This window comes from Ovis canadensis, chromosome 25 (genome assembly GCF_042477335.2).
Source record: "Ovis canadensis isolate MfBH-ARS-UI-01 breed Bighorn chromosome 25, ARS-UI_OviCan_v2, whole genome shotgun sequence".
NCBI classification, from domain to species: Eukaryota; Metazoa; Chordata; class Mammalia; order Artiodactyla; family Bovidae; genus Ovis; species Ovis canadensis.
This window is the reverse complement of record NC_091269.1, coordinates 19,095,017-19,109,600: the sequence shown is the minus strand read 5'-3', so window position 1 is coordinate 19,109,600 and position 14,584 is coordinate 19,095,017. Positions and strand designations below refer to the sequence as shown.

The 14,584-nt window shown below is 47.6% G+C and overlaps 1 protein-coding gene across 1 annotated transcript in view; it reads left to right on the top strand.

The window, feature by feature from the left end:
- ABCB10 (ATP binding cassette subfamily B member 10) overlaps positions 1–14,584 on the top strand; it is a 34,061-nt gene that overhangs the window by 6,747 nt on the left and 12,730 nt on the right. The window contains exons 2-7 of the mRNA XM_069572578.1: positions 3,508–3,708; positions 4,540–4,742; positions 9,059–9,193; positions 9,977–10,123; positions 11,182–11,317; positions 13,769–13,864. Of these exons, the coding sequence (XP_069428679.1) occupies positions 3,508–3,708; positions 4,540–4,742; positions 9,059–9,193; positions 9,977–10,123; positions 11,182–11,317; positions 13,769–13,864 (918 nt within the window). The remainder of the gene's footprint in view (positions 1–3,507; positions 3,709–4,539; positions 4,743–9,058; positions 9,194–9,976; positions 10,124–11,181; positions 11,318–13,768; positions 13,865–14,584) is intronic.

Genomic DNA, 14,584 nt, shown 5'->3' with positions numbered 1-14,584 from the left:
ATGAGTTCGAGTAAACTCCAGGAGTTGGTGATGGACAGGGAGGCCTGACATGCTGCAGTCCATGGGATTGCAAAGAGTTGGACACGACTGAGTGACTGAACTAAACTGAACTTGTAGAAGAAAGAGGCAGTAATAATTTTTTTTTAATTTAAAGGGGAGATCCTGAAACGATGTTTTTTTAGGATTGATTGTTTTGGCTTTGCTGGCTCTGCGTTACTGCTTGTGGGCTTTCTCTAGTTTCAGCAAGTGGGGCTGCCCTCTAGTTGTGGTGCGAGGACTTCTCATTGCAGTGGCTGCTTGCTGTGGAACACAGACTCTAGACTTCAGTAGTTGCGGCGTGGGGGTTCAGCTGCCTTGCTGCAAGTGGAGTTAGTGTCCTGACCAGGGGTCAAACCCATGTCAGCCACATTGGCAGGTGGGTTCCTAACCACTGGACCACCAGGAAGCCCCTGGATCGAAGTTTAATTCAGCCAAATTCCCTTCTCTTTGTAATCATTATCATTACTATGTAAGAACTAGTGTGTGTTCATGCTGAACAGGTTCTTGTTTTGGAATCATAACTGAATTTGAAGACTAGAGGTGGGAGGGAGATGAGCTCTCGTAGCGCTTTGCATATACATTACACTTATGGAAGTATTTGCCAAAGGGAAGAAGCAGACTAGAGAAACTGCCTGCTGATGACAGATGAAACAGGTCTTCCGGGTTAATTCCCAGGTCGCCAGGCCACTGGCTTCTGTGGCCAAGCCCTGCAGAACCTGAGCTACATATGCTCCCAGAACCCTTGGGCTTTCAGTCCTCCTGAGCACAGTTATCAGGAACACAGAGTTTTGAAACAAGATCCTGAGTCTTACAGCAAACTAAAAGGGCACTTGGCCAGGTTTATATGACGCAGTCAGGTACGCGGGTTTCCTGGCTCCTGTAAAGGAGTCATTTCCACACAGACTTTCTGAGCTACCAGATCTTATATTTCTGTTTGGGCTGTTGTTGAACTTTGACATGCTTTTCTCCCTCCTTTGCCTAAGTTCAGTTTGTTCATTCATCCAGCCAGTATTTATTGAGCTTATACTCTATGCCTGTCCCTGTAGGCAGTTAGGATATAACAGTGAACAAAATAGAAATCTTTTCTCCTAATGGAGAGATACAGTAGATAAGTGAAACTTCCCAAAGGCTGGGAAATGCCGGAAAGAGAATGAAAGGTGTGTCGGGGTTTGTATTATAGATGGGGTTGCAGAGCAGGCCCCCTTTGAGGGGAGGTGTTAGAAGACCCCCAGGAGGGAGAGAGTCTGGGCAGTATTCCTGACTTAACAAGCTCATATTTCTCCTAGAGCTGTTTGCCAGCTGAATGACCGATTGGCAGAGTTTGCTCTTAACTCTTTGTATTAAGGTTTTGTAAAAGTGAAGCCTTTCACTGAAGTGTTAGCTTTAGGCAAGACACAGAGAAGCTATTTGCAGGGTGTTGGGAGCACCCATCCCCCACACTGTGTCCACTTAGGGTCCTTGCCATTGACTGTTTCGTGATGGTGCTAGCAGTGGGGGCGGAGGGGGGGCGGGTCAGGAGGGACAGAGGGAGCCCCAGGAGGACTGAACTTGGAAGGTTCACAGTGGCATACATATGCACCCTGCCCCAGGCGCCTGGTGCCACTCTGCAGAAGGAAACGGTTACTCGTTTGTTTCTTCCTTGGAGATGTTTTGTGTGCGCGTGCATGCTAAGCTGCTTCAGTCATGTCTGACTCTTTGCGACCCTGTGGACCCTAGTCCACTAGGCTCTTCTGCCCATGGGATTCTGCAGGCAAGAATACTGGAGTGGGTGCCATGCCCTCCACCAGGGGACTTTTCTGATCCAGGGATCGAACCTGCATCTCTTGTCTCCTGCATTGGCAGGCGGATTCTTTACCACTAGCGCTGCCTGGGAAGTTCTTTGACCATGGCCCAGCTGTAAAGGTGAACATATGGATGTGTGTGTTTATTTTTGAAAGGTCATTGGGTGTGTCAGTTTAGGGCCTCCAACAAGCAGATGTCAGAGCAGAATTAGATGTACAAGAGATCTGCTTGGCTGAACGCATGTTAGAGATAAGGCCAAAGGAAGTAGGATGAGGTGGGCAGAGCCTTTGGTCACAATGCAGGTCTGAAACCATGATTCTCCTTGAAAGCTTCTATTTACTTTCTTAAACTGTGGATGCCAGTGGAGAGGCACCAGGTGTACATTCCAGACATTTAGACAACATATACACACTGAGCCATTTGCCTGTTGGGTACAGAGCTTCAGGCTGAAGAATTTCTGGGGTTGTTTTGTGCCTACATGAACTTAAGGACCAACTAGCAAAAAAGGCCCACAGACATTTGTGTCCTCGGCTTTTCTTGATAACAGTGTGTCTTAGTGGATTGCCTCATGTTGCTTTCCATAGAGTCACCTCATTGTTTTTAATGACTGCATAATATGTATAAAATACATGTTCCATAATTGATTTAACTTTTCTTCACTAAGAAATGTTTGGAGTATTTTGAATCTTTTGTTGGTATAAGCAGTGCCTTAATGAACACGTTTGAGTGTACCTTTTTTTGCGTACACATATGGGAGTGTATCTACACGTTAGAGATAGAATTGGTGGACGAAAGGGAGTGTGCAGTTACACTTTGACTGGTAGGATCTCATCACCTTCCACTGCGACTGTACCCGTTTGCATAGCTACTAACAGTGTAAATGCCGCTTCCTTGCAGCTTCACTAACAGGGTGTTGTCAAACTCTGAACTTTGCCAAACCAGTAGATGAAAAATGATACATCTTTGTGGTTAAATTTGCATTCCTTATTATGAATGTAGTTATCTGTGACACATGCTGCTCCTAATCAGATTTTCTCAATACTTTCTTTTCTGAAAGGATTCTGTGCCTTTTTTAAGGAGTGTGAACAGTTGTGTTCTTGCATATTTTTATAATCATGATGATACTCTGGTACTTTATTTCCCAAAGCAGTCATATTAAGAAGGAAGGTATCACATATGTAGTGGATGCCCATGCCTGCTTTCCGTAGCCTACAGTCTTGTGAAATATTAGACATAATCAAGAGCTTTACTTGTGCAGTTTGATCTTCAAGCTAAGACGCAGTTAGATGCCAAGGAGTAACTACATACAGCATGAACGCAGGGAAAACGTCGTCTGAGTTGAACCCCTAGATCAAGAGGCAGGAGGGAGACCAGAGTGGATTTTTGTGGTTAGCTCTCAATTACTCCTGGGGAAGAAGAGAGGAACAGACCAGGGTGAAGCCAGGTCGTCTGGTCTGGATACTTGGGTAGGATCAGTGCCCCCTACTGACACCCTGCCTGATATGGCCCCACAACCAGATCCGGCACTCCTCTTTAGTCAGGGGTCCAGGAGCTAAAGGGAGGAGACTCCCAGCATCGGAGCATCACACGCTCTGAAAAGTTTTTTCGGGAAAGAAGCTGATGAACTCAGCGCCCTGTTCCTTGGGCAAAGCACCGAAGAACCGGAGAGTTGCTTGTGTTTTCCAGCTGCAGTTGGGTTTCTGGCGGTGTCCAGTGTCATCACCATGTCCGCCCCCTTCTTCCTGGGGAAGATCATTGACGTCATCTACACAAACCCCTCTGCAGACTGCAGCTCCAGCCTCACCCGCCTCTGCCTGGCGCTCGGAGGCTTGTTCCTGTGCGGTGCCGCAGCCAATGCAGTCCGTGTCTACCTCATGCAGACGTCAGGTGCCGGGACCTTGCTCCTGGGCGGCCTGGGTGGGGCGGGTCGGGTCTCGTGGGCTCCCTGTGCTCTGGCACCCCCAGGCTGGGGACCGTGGTAGACAAGGGACTCTGTGCTCACCCCTCCTCTCCGGCATTAGAGCTCAGTTGCCTGTGTGTCTCCAGGAGGTTGGGTGGTGGTGCGCAGCTGCTGAGCTGCCCACTGGGGACAGCCCCTGCAGGTGGCGTCGGGTGATGCTGCCCAGTATCGCTGTGTGTTACACCGTTTCTATCCCTCCCCTCTCCATCCCTGCTGAGCTGCTCGCGCGGGACAGCCCCTGCAGGTGGCGTCGGGTGATGCTGCCCAGTATCGCTGTGTGTTACACCGTTTCTATCCCTCCCCTCTCCATCCCTGCTGAGCTGCCCGCGCTGGTCAGCCCCTGCACGTGGCGTCGGGTGATGCTGCTCAGTGTTGCTGTGAGGTCTGTTAGTTGATAGGCAGTGACACCACCATGGTGACGGAGCCTGGGACAGCCGACTCCATGTCATTGCTGGCCCTTCAGCTGATAAAATGCTCAGTAGATAATTAGCCAGTTCTTGCCATTTGAAAGTTAAATCCAGGAAAGGATTGTGAGGGAGAAGCAGAATTAGCTTGTGAGAAGTCAGTGTGATAAAACTGTAAACTGCACTGCTGATCTCTGTTCTCTGTCATCGGCCCCACGGGCTGTGGTCGCTACGGGGAGCCCTGCGCTGGCCAGCAGCGCATGCGCGTGGCTGTGTCTGGTGTCCCACCAGGCCGTGACCTGGGCAGCTGCGGGTGTGCAGCTGAGCCCCCATCCTGTTTCTTTTGCCTTGCAGGTCAGCGCATCGTGAATAGGTTGAGGGCTTCACTCTTCTCCTCAGTGCTGAAGCAGGAGGTGGCTTTCTTTGACAAGACACGCACAGGAGAGCTGATCAACCGTCTGTCCGCAGACGCAGCCCTCCTGGGGCGCTCAGTGACGGAGAACCTCTCAGACGGGCTCAGGGCTGGAGCGCAGGCCTCTGTTGGCATCGGCATGATGGTACGTCCCTCAGCTTCTGTGTCTGTCGTGCACCCTGGCAGGGTGAGCCACACTCCGGAGAGCTGTGCTCAGCACTGTGCAGAGGCCTTGGGGACCCGGGGCAGTTGCCTTGTTGTTGGCACCTGAACCTTCACTTCTTATCTGGAGAACAGAATGTGGCTTTTACAAAAGCCTTGTTGCCTGGGTTCTAAGAACGTGTGGGGGTGGGAATGAGCCCAGGTAGGAAGAGCCCTGGTGCCGAGTGCTGGACCGAGGCAGAGCACTAGGCTGTCAGTCTGTCCAGCCATCTGTCCGCAAAGGCAGGAAACTGCTACTGTCAGTCATCTCTACAGGACCTGAGGGTTGTTCCCGTCCTCCTCCTGTCAGGAGCAGGATGGGCTCCCTCTGCACAGACAGGCAGCTCTGCCATCATTTACCCTCTCCCCCCATCCCACCTCTTCCTCCTTAGCTGGGGACTGGAGCCCCTCACATCTGCTTGCCTCCATTCACACCCGGTGTCTGGAGACACACCTTCTCCTGTGCTGCTGGCCGGGAGAAATGTAGTGCAGGCCACGTGTGCAACTTAAATTTTTTAGTTGTTGTTGTTGTTGTTTAGTCGCCAAGCAGTGTCTGACTCTTTGTGACCCCAGGACATGGACTGCAGTACACCAGGCCTCCCTGTCCCTCACCATCTGGAGTTTGCCCAAGTTCATATCCACTGAATGAGTGATACCATCCAACCATCTCATCCTCTGTCACCCCTTTCCCTCCTGCCTTCAATCTTTCCCAGCACCAGGGTCTTTTCCAGTGAGTTGACTCTTCCCATCAGGTGGCCAAAGTATTGCAGCATCAGCTTCAGCATCATTCCTTCCAGTGAATACTCAGAGTTGATTTCCTTTAGGATGGACTGGTTGGATCTCCTTGCAGTCCACAGGACTCTCAAGAGTCTTCTCCAGCACCACAGTTCGAAAGCATCAATTCTTCGGTGTTCTACCTTCTTTACAGTCCAGCTTTCACATCCATATATGACTACTGGGAGGACCATACATACCCTTGACTATGTGGACCTTTATATATAAAGTGATATCTATGCTTTTTAATGTACTGTCTGGGTTTGTCATAACTTTCCTGCCAAGAAGCGGTTGTCTTCTAGTTCCATGGCTGCAGCCACCATCCTCAGTGCTTTTAGAGCCCAGGAAGAGGAAACATGTCACTGCTTCACCTTTCCCCCTTTTATTGGCCATGAAATGATGGGACCAGATGCCATGATCTTAGGGGTTTTTTTAATATGGAGTTTTAAGCCTCCTTTTTCACTCTCTTCTTTTACCCTCATCAAGAGGCTCTTTTAATTCCTCGCTTTCTGCCTTCAAAGTGGTATCATCTGCATATCTGAAGTTGTTGATATTTCTCTGGTAGCCACATTTCAAAAAGGAAACAGAGGAACTTCAATAGCAGTCTAGTGGTTAGGACTTCACCCTTTCACTGCTGAGGGCCTAGGTTCAATCCTGCAAGCTGTGTGGAGGAGCCAAAACAGTTTTTTAGTAAAACAGAAAGGTGAAACGATATTAATTTTTGATAATAATTTTACTTAATATAAACAAAGTTTATCAATTCAACATGTATTTAATATAAAAATTATTAATCAAATGTTTTTCATATTAGGATTTAAAAATATGGTGTATATTTTATACTCACAGAACATCTAAGTCTGGAGGCTTTCATTGGAAATAATCAATATTTAGATTTTGTAAAATTTGTGGTTGAAAAGCACACACCAGAATCTCCAGACATACTTAAAACTTTATTAGTAACTGAACAGAAATGGAATATCAGCTTTTGAAATTTAATTTTAATTACAGCTAAAATTTAAAGTGTAGTTCCCTAGCACACTGACCACCTCTCAGGTGACCAGTAGACATCAATGCTGTCATCTTGGTGCAGTTCTAGACCCTAGAATGAGGACTGTGGCTGATTTTTCCTCATAGGTGGAAAAGCTGAAGTTTCTGACCAGTGTCCCAGAGAGCATTCAGTCCGGAGCAGAAGGCTATGTTGCCAGAGTGAGCCTGTAAGGTCTACCATACAGAAGGAAGACAGCTTTGAAATCTTGTGTACACTCAGCCAAGAGAGAAGCAAAGCTCTGGGAGAAGGCCCTTCTATACTAAATAAAGCACCGTTTCCAGATATTAATAGTCTGGGGCTCAGGAAGAGTAGCAGTTGAAGGGCAGGGTGTCAGAGGGGGCCTGTCTCAGTGCCTGGAGCAGCATAACAGTACCACGAGTGGGGGCTCAAACAGCAGAAGTGTATTTCCCACAGATCTGGACTCTGGGAGTCCAAGGTCGAGGTGCTGACAAAGTAGGTTCGTTCTGAGGCCTCTTCCCGTGGCTCGCGTGCAGCCACCTTCTCACTGCGAGCTCTGTTCACGTGGCCTTTCGCCTGTGCTTGTGTGGAGAGAGTTGGCTACTCTCTTAAAAAGACGAGATCAGGGCCCTCACCCTTATAACCGCATTTTACCTTAATTCCTTCGTTAGAGGCTCCATCCACATCCAGCCCCGTGGAGGTGTAAGGCCTGTGAGTTTGAGGGGGACACAGATGCTCAGCGGAGAAGGCAATGGCACCCCACTCCAGTACTCTTGCCTGGCAAATCCCATGGACGGAGGAGCCTGGTGGGCTGCAGTCCATGGGGTCGCTAGGAGTCGGACACGACTGAGCAACTTCACTTTCGCTTTTCACTTTCATGCATTGGAGAAGGAAATGGCAACCCACTCCAGTGTTCTTGCCTGGAGAATCCCAGGGACGGGGGAGCCTGGTGGGCTGCCGTCTCTAGGGTCGCACAGAGTCGGACACGACTGCAGCGACTCAGCAGTCAGCTGCAGCTTATAGCGGGGCCTCATGAGGAGGCACGCCCCGGGATCTGGCCTTCGGGTCTGGAGGGACTGACAGATTCATCCTTTCTCACGGGTCCCTGGACCCGACTATGGTAAGCCTGCTTCCGAGAACCTAATGATGTCTGTGCCATACTGTCAGTTGAGTAGTTTACATGTGGGTTCTTCCTCCCACCATTGAGCTGTGTGTTCCTGATTCTGCAGCACTCCTTTCCGTGACAGCACCTGTCTCATCCTTCAGAAGGTTATCTCTAAGCATGGAACTGGAGCACAGGGAGGGAGGGTCCTGAGACCATCCCCAAGCTCAGGGACAGCAAGGGGTATTCCTGCCCTGCCATGCAGACAGCTTGCCTGGGCTGTGTTGTGTTCAGACCTACTCGATTGCCTCGCTGCTCCGCCTGTGTTCTGCAGGCCACTGATACCCCAGTGCCTGCTTGTCTGTTCAGGGTGGCCCATCCCCAGAGGTCAAGGTACTGAGCTCATTGCTGCCTCAGGGCCCTGCACATTCTCTTCCAAGACCACAGGGCACTCCAGGCTTTCTCTCTCTCTATCTCACCTATTTTTTCTCTGACTCCCACCTCACCTCTCCCCTTAGATGGAACTCCCTGTGGGTCAGTTACCTCCCAGGTGCCTAGGATAGTGTCTGCTGTCTGTAGGCCTTAGGTACTCAGTTGTTGAATGAGTAAATAAGTGAATGATTGCTTGATCCATCCTTCACTTTACATTTCAGCCTGCAGCTTTCCCCCAGCATTTTCGGAGAGTCTTACACTGATGAGACTATTTGATAATGAATAATGATGCTAACACCGTTTAAAATACAATCACCTAACTGCAGGGTTGGCTATAGGAAAACCCTATTGTGTTACTTACTCTTTGGGCAACTCCAGTTGTTAGGAGACTCCTTTTGTTGAGTCCAGATCCATTTGCCTGAGATTCCAGTCCTCTAAGCCATGGAAACAGCTCTGACTTGGTTGTCGCGCCTCTGCAAGTCCGCCTTCAACTTTGTCACATGGCGTGGGGATTTTTGGTCTTGCTGCCATCTGAGTCATTTCAGGGAGACATTGCTCTGGTTGCTCAGAACCCTTAATGCAGACTTGAATACAGAACTCCTGGTGTGTTCTGGCCAGTGTGAAGCAGAAGGGGTCTCCTTCCTCCATCCCCGCTGCTCTGTTGAGTAGTGTGGTCTGATTTGGGTAGCACTGGCCAGCGTCGCGCCACTAGTGGTACAGCATTGCAGGGCAAAGGGGCTCCACAGCCTCAGAGGCTGTCTGTCACGTTACTCCTGTGTGGCGGCTGAATATTCACGGGGCTTTGTGAAGACCGAGAATGTCTGAAAAGTTCTACCAAACAGCACCTTTAGGCCTACCTATTAATTTAAACATACGCATGTTTACAGTGGGCAGTGAGAGTATCTTGCTACTCTGTGTAACACGTATGTTTTGGGTTTTTTGACAGTTTTTTGTGTCCCCTAAGCTGGCCACTTTTGTTTTGAGTGTGGTGCCTCCAGTGTCCATCATCGCTGTGCTTTATGGCCGGTACCTACGGAAACTGACCAAAATCACCCAGGACTCCCTGGCACAGGCCACTCAGGTAAAGGCCCCTCCCTGGTGTGGTCTCCACTTGGGTGAACTCAGAGCCAGGTTATTAGTGGGCAGACCCAAAGCGATGTGTCTAACCTTTCCAAAAAGTACATCCTTTGCCTCGTGTTAGCCCTGCAGATCCTGGAACCCAAAGCATTCTGCCTTCTAGACTTGATTTCTACCCACACCTCAGCACTGATCCCACTTGACTACATCATATGAGCTTAAGTCACTGTTTTTTATAGGGTGAAAAGGCTAATCATGTTCTGAAAATAGTTGTTCTGGATGATACTCTATCCTTTATTAACTAATAAGGGTGGCTTTCTAGTGCTGTCCTTGTAATGCTGTCCAGTTCTGTCTTTTTTAAAAATTAAAAATAATCATTATATTTTCATTATAAAAACCATGCATATTATGAAAATAGAATTTTGAGAAATATAATGAGAAAAAAATGCATAATCCTAGCTCTGAATGAATATTATTAACATTTTGGAGTCTATGATTTTATCTTATCTTTCTCACTGCATAAAAATATATTTATTTATCTACCAACCTTCTCACTTATTTTTCTTTTTTTTTTCCTCACTTATTTTTCTATCTACCTATATATATATGATGTGTCTATGTATAGATACATATTTGTTTCCAGAAGCAGGATTCTTCACGTACTCTGCTTTGTAGTCTGTTTTTCACTTAGTTACATATGACAAGCAGCTTTCTGTTGATAGTATCTTAAACGTGAGAACCACATTTTAATTTTGCCTCCCGTGAAATGTTTGTATTATTCTCCCAGCTAGCTGAGGAACGTATTGGAAACATAAGAACTGTTCGAGCTTTTGGGAAAGAAACGACTGAAATAGAGAAATACACCAACAAAGTGGACCACGTGATGCAGTTAGCAAGGAAAGAGGCATTTGCTCGGGCTGGCTTCTTTGGAGCAGTAAGTTGATTATTTTGGAAAGAACGAAAAGTGTAGACGTCGTGATCAGGAGAGATTTTTATTCTGTGACTCTTACCATACACAGAAAATACTTCCCTTCTCCCTCAAGACTAAGAATTACCATTCTTAAAAATATTTTTGTGAAGGAAGGGGAAAGCAAGTAAATGTGATTCAAGGAAAGGTGGTGAGACCAAAACTGTGGATCAGGCCCTGACATCCACTTCACCTGGAAACTGGTTAGACACACGGATCCTCAGCTCCACGAAACTCTTAGAATGGGGCTGGCGATCTGTCCTTTAGCCCCAGGTCATTCTGGTGTAGGCAGTTTTAAACCCACTGAGAATTAGCCAGAATAACCTCAGTGTATTCAAGAAGAGGGTATAAGAAAGTTGACCACATTGATCACAGGGAACTCAGGTAGGACACCGAGCTGGAAAATCACCATGATGGCAGAGTCACAATACTTTCAAAGTGGAAAGATGGTAGCGGTGATTCAGTGATGGCCGTAGCTCAACAGACCGGAAGCCCTGAGGAGGCACGCTTACAGAGACGATGTACCTAATGCACATCAGAGCAGATAGGCCCCGTATCTTACCTGGCTTCTCAGTGCAGCCTGCCCAGCCCACCGTGGTAGAATACATCGGGGAGGCATCCTTAATATCATTTTTTTCCCTTTGCAAATAGATTAGATTGAGTAAAATAGGAATCTGATAGGTAGCTTAGTATCTAGGTTTCTATGTTGATGAGATTATTTCCTTCAATATTATGATATTTCAGAAATATTTTTGAGGGACTTAACCTGACTTTCCAGCAGTTAAGATTTCATGCTTCCATCACAGGAGGCAGAGATTTGATCCCTGGTCAGAGAACTAAAATCCCATATGCTGTGCAGTATAGCCGAAAAAAAAAGAAAGAATTTTAAAGTTCAGATTAAAATGTATTTTGGGAAAATCTTGCTTGATGGTTAAATGCATAAAGGAAATTCTGCACAGTGTGAATGCTTTTTGCATTTGGGGTCTTTTGTTCTCACTGACTTCTGTGTTTTCTTCCCTTAACAGACTGGGCTCTCTGGGAACCTGATCGTGCTTTCCGTCCTGTACAAAGGAGGGCTGCTGATGGGCAGTGCCCACATGACAGTGGGCGAACTCTCCTCCTTCCTAATGTATGCTTTCTGGGTTGGAGTAAGCGTCGGAGGTATATAATTTAAATAGGCTTGGGGAATTAATGAAAAATCAGGTGATAGTTTCTGAAATGAAAACTTAACTTTCCCATTACTCCACTACTCATCAGTTACCTAACTGCAAAAACATTTCCTAGAATGTTACTCCAACCTGACTTTGAAGGACGGAGTAAAGACGAGTGTGATCCTCCCTGGGTTGAGAAGTGTTAGATTTTTGCAGGCCCCCTGCCCCCCATAGCTCACAGAGCACAGGGTCTCACTGGATCTGTTCCCAGCCAGCACACAGGGCAACCTGTTCCCTTTCACTGTAACATGGATGTTGGGGAGGAAGGATGGTATGAACAGGCATGTGCAGGAACCTTATCCTCTGATGGTGATGCTTTCATGACGGGCAGGTTGCTGGCGGGGAGAAGCCAACCATGTTCAAAACTAGTGAACAATCCAAAATAGAAGTGATAAAGTACATGAGACACAGTTGCTTGCTTTTGTAAAGAGTCTCTCAGAGCCCAGCTTTCCTTGTCCGCCCCTGAGTGAAGGGAAGCAAGCTCTTTGGAGGCAGAACTGTGTGGAGTCTGCAAAGCCTCAGCCAACCTGGAGCAAATGATTTCCTGCTTTTTGTTTTCCTTCCTTTCTTTGAAAACCAAGATGGAGAGGTTAGATCAACAGCCTCAGTCTGGTTAAAGGAGCTCAGGTATCCCACAGGGTCATCTCAACTTTTTGTTTTCAGGGTTCCAGAGTTTTCTCCTGGTTAAAAGAGAGGCTTTTCCTTAGACATCCGCAGGCAAGTAAGGATATTTTCTGGACTGAGAGTTCCAGAGATCCATTTAAAATAACATTTTAGTTCTGCTGGCTGGTCTTAAAGAAAAATCTGATCCAAGATGTTTCTGGGTGCTGAGTGACTTGCGAGACAAGACCAGTTCAAGATGCTGGAGCGATGATGGTATTGTTTCTTTCTTTCCATCTCTGGGGTTGGGTCTGACGGGCTGTAGGGTCACACACCGTGTGGCCATGTTCCCCGCTCCGAACAGATCTGCTGGCCACCACCTGCCCTCTCTGTGACCTTTCTGTGCACCTTTCACAGTTAGCCATCGTCAGCTTTCCTCCGGGCCCCCGTCTTGTGCTTTCTGCCACATTTTACTTGATCTTTCTTAGAAGTTTTCCATTTTAATGAACTTTAACTTAACAACATATTCTTTCATGGAGTGTGCTTTCAATAGACTTAAAAAGTCATCTCTGAACCCCCGGCCATGTAAGGTTTTCTCCTATGTTGTCCTCTAGGAGCTTTATAGTTTTGCATTTTATGTTTAGATCATTTTGAGTTAATTTGTGAAAGAAGTAAGGCCTGTGTCCTGATTTGTTTTTTGCGCATGGAGTCTGGCTGTTGCAGCAACACTTGTTGAAAAGTCTACTCTTTCTCCACTGAATTGCGTTTGCTCAACTGTTGAAGGTTGACTGACTGTAGCTCTGTGGCTCTGTTTCTGCCCAATGCACCCTTGATTTAACCTGAAGGCTTTAGTCTACTCTATCTTCCACAAATATCAGTGTCCCCAGGATGTTTGAATTGCATTTTTTCAGCACCCTCACTAAGGGAAAGTGTTACAAAGTATGTGTTCTGGCAGTTGGCATGGACCAGTGGACTTGGGATTTTAAATCATAGTTCAAAGGTGACTTTTAAGCAGAGGTTGTTAGTGTATCTAAAATTGCCAACTTTCTTTTCAGTTTTTAGCTTAGTAAATGTTGTATGTGTTGAGTCTGAAAGATGGGTTGATTTTGTGGATGTGTCTTTTAAATGAATGTTGGGGTACCTTGTACTCCTTTTTAATATGAGATAAGCATTATATTTTATTTTTATTGCTATGCTTTTGACTAAGCAGACTTTTCTGTAACATTGTGATTTTAATTCAGTGGTTGACTAGTATGACTATATATGTTTGTAAATCCCCTGATCAGACCGAAGCCTTATGAGAGATAATGACATTGCAGGAGGAGAAGCTAAAGGAAAACAAGGGTATGAGACAGAGGGAATTCTGACGGATTCCCAGGAAGCTGCTTCAAACCCTTGTTTGAAAGTAACAGCTGCTGCTGCTAAGTCACTTCAGCCATGTCCGACTCTGTGCGACCCCATAGACGGCAGCCCACCAGGCTCCCCCATCCCTGGGATTCTCCAGGCAAGAACACTGGAGTGGGTGGCCATTGCCTTCTCCAGTGCATGAAAGTGAAAAGTGAAAGTGAAGTCGCTCAGTCGTGTCTGACTCTTCACGACCCCATGGACTGCAGCCTACCAGGCTCCTCCGTCCATGGGATTTTCCAGGGAATAGTACTGGAGGGGTCGCCATTGCCTTCTCCTGAAAGTAACAGATTTTATGTTAAAAGCAGGCTGTTGCCGCTGTACCCAGAGGGCTTGGGGTAGCAGAGGGCCATTTATTGGCCGATGACAGATGTGTGCCTTTGCTTCTCATCCTCAGGTCTCAGCTCCTTCTACTCAGAGCTAATGAAGGGACTGGGTGCCGGAAGCCGCCTCTGGGAGCTCCTCGAGAGAGAACCTGAGCTTCCTTTCAATGGTGGGTCTGAACTGGGTTTGCTTTTCTTTACTGAGATTAAACATGTGTGGTTTAGGACAGTGAGATCAGCTTCCTGCCCTACCTGGGAAGGATGAGCATGAACTAGACACTGTCTTTACCACAACAGGGATGGACGGGGCCATCAGAGGGTGGGCAGTGAGGACAGATTGCTGTTGGGTGGTGCTAGGGGCCCCAGGGCGTCCCTGGAGGTGGGGGCCTGACCACACAATGTGCCCCCACCGTTTCCCTCCCTGCAGGTGATGTGTTACCACACACGGCAGGAGGAAGTGCATGCCGCTCAGGAGTGCAGACAGGAAGGGCCTGGCTAGGCCACCAGAGTTGTCTTCCTCAATGATTTTGACATTTGGGGGCAGGGAGGAAAGGAAGAGGGTTCATGCATAGAAAAGCCTCTGAGTTGCTTGGCTTTGGGGATTGGGTGGAGGGTGCTGATGCTAATTGGCTTTGAACCATCTCCTTCGTGAGCTGCTTCACTGGAAGCCCGTGCTTGGGGCAGCTGTGGCCTGGGCCGAGCAGTCAGGCTCAGTGGAAGAAGCAGCGATCATTGTCAGCCACTCCCTGGCCCCAGGGCAATAGTGAATGCCAGCGTTCTCCACTGTGAAAGAGTGGCAGGAATGAGCCCAACTGGGAGAGATGGAGCCACTTCTCCTAGTCAAGAGCAGGGTCACCCCCAGATAGAACCGACCTCTGACCCCCTCGAGC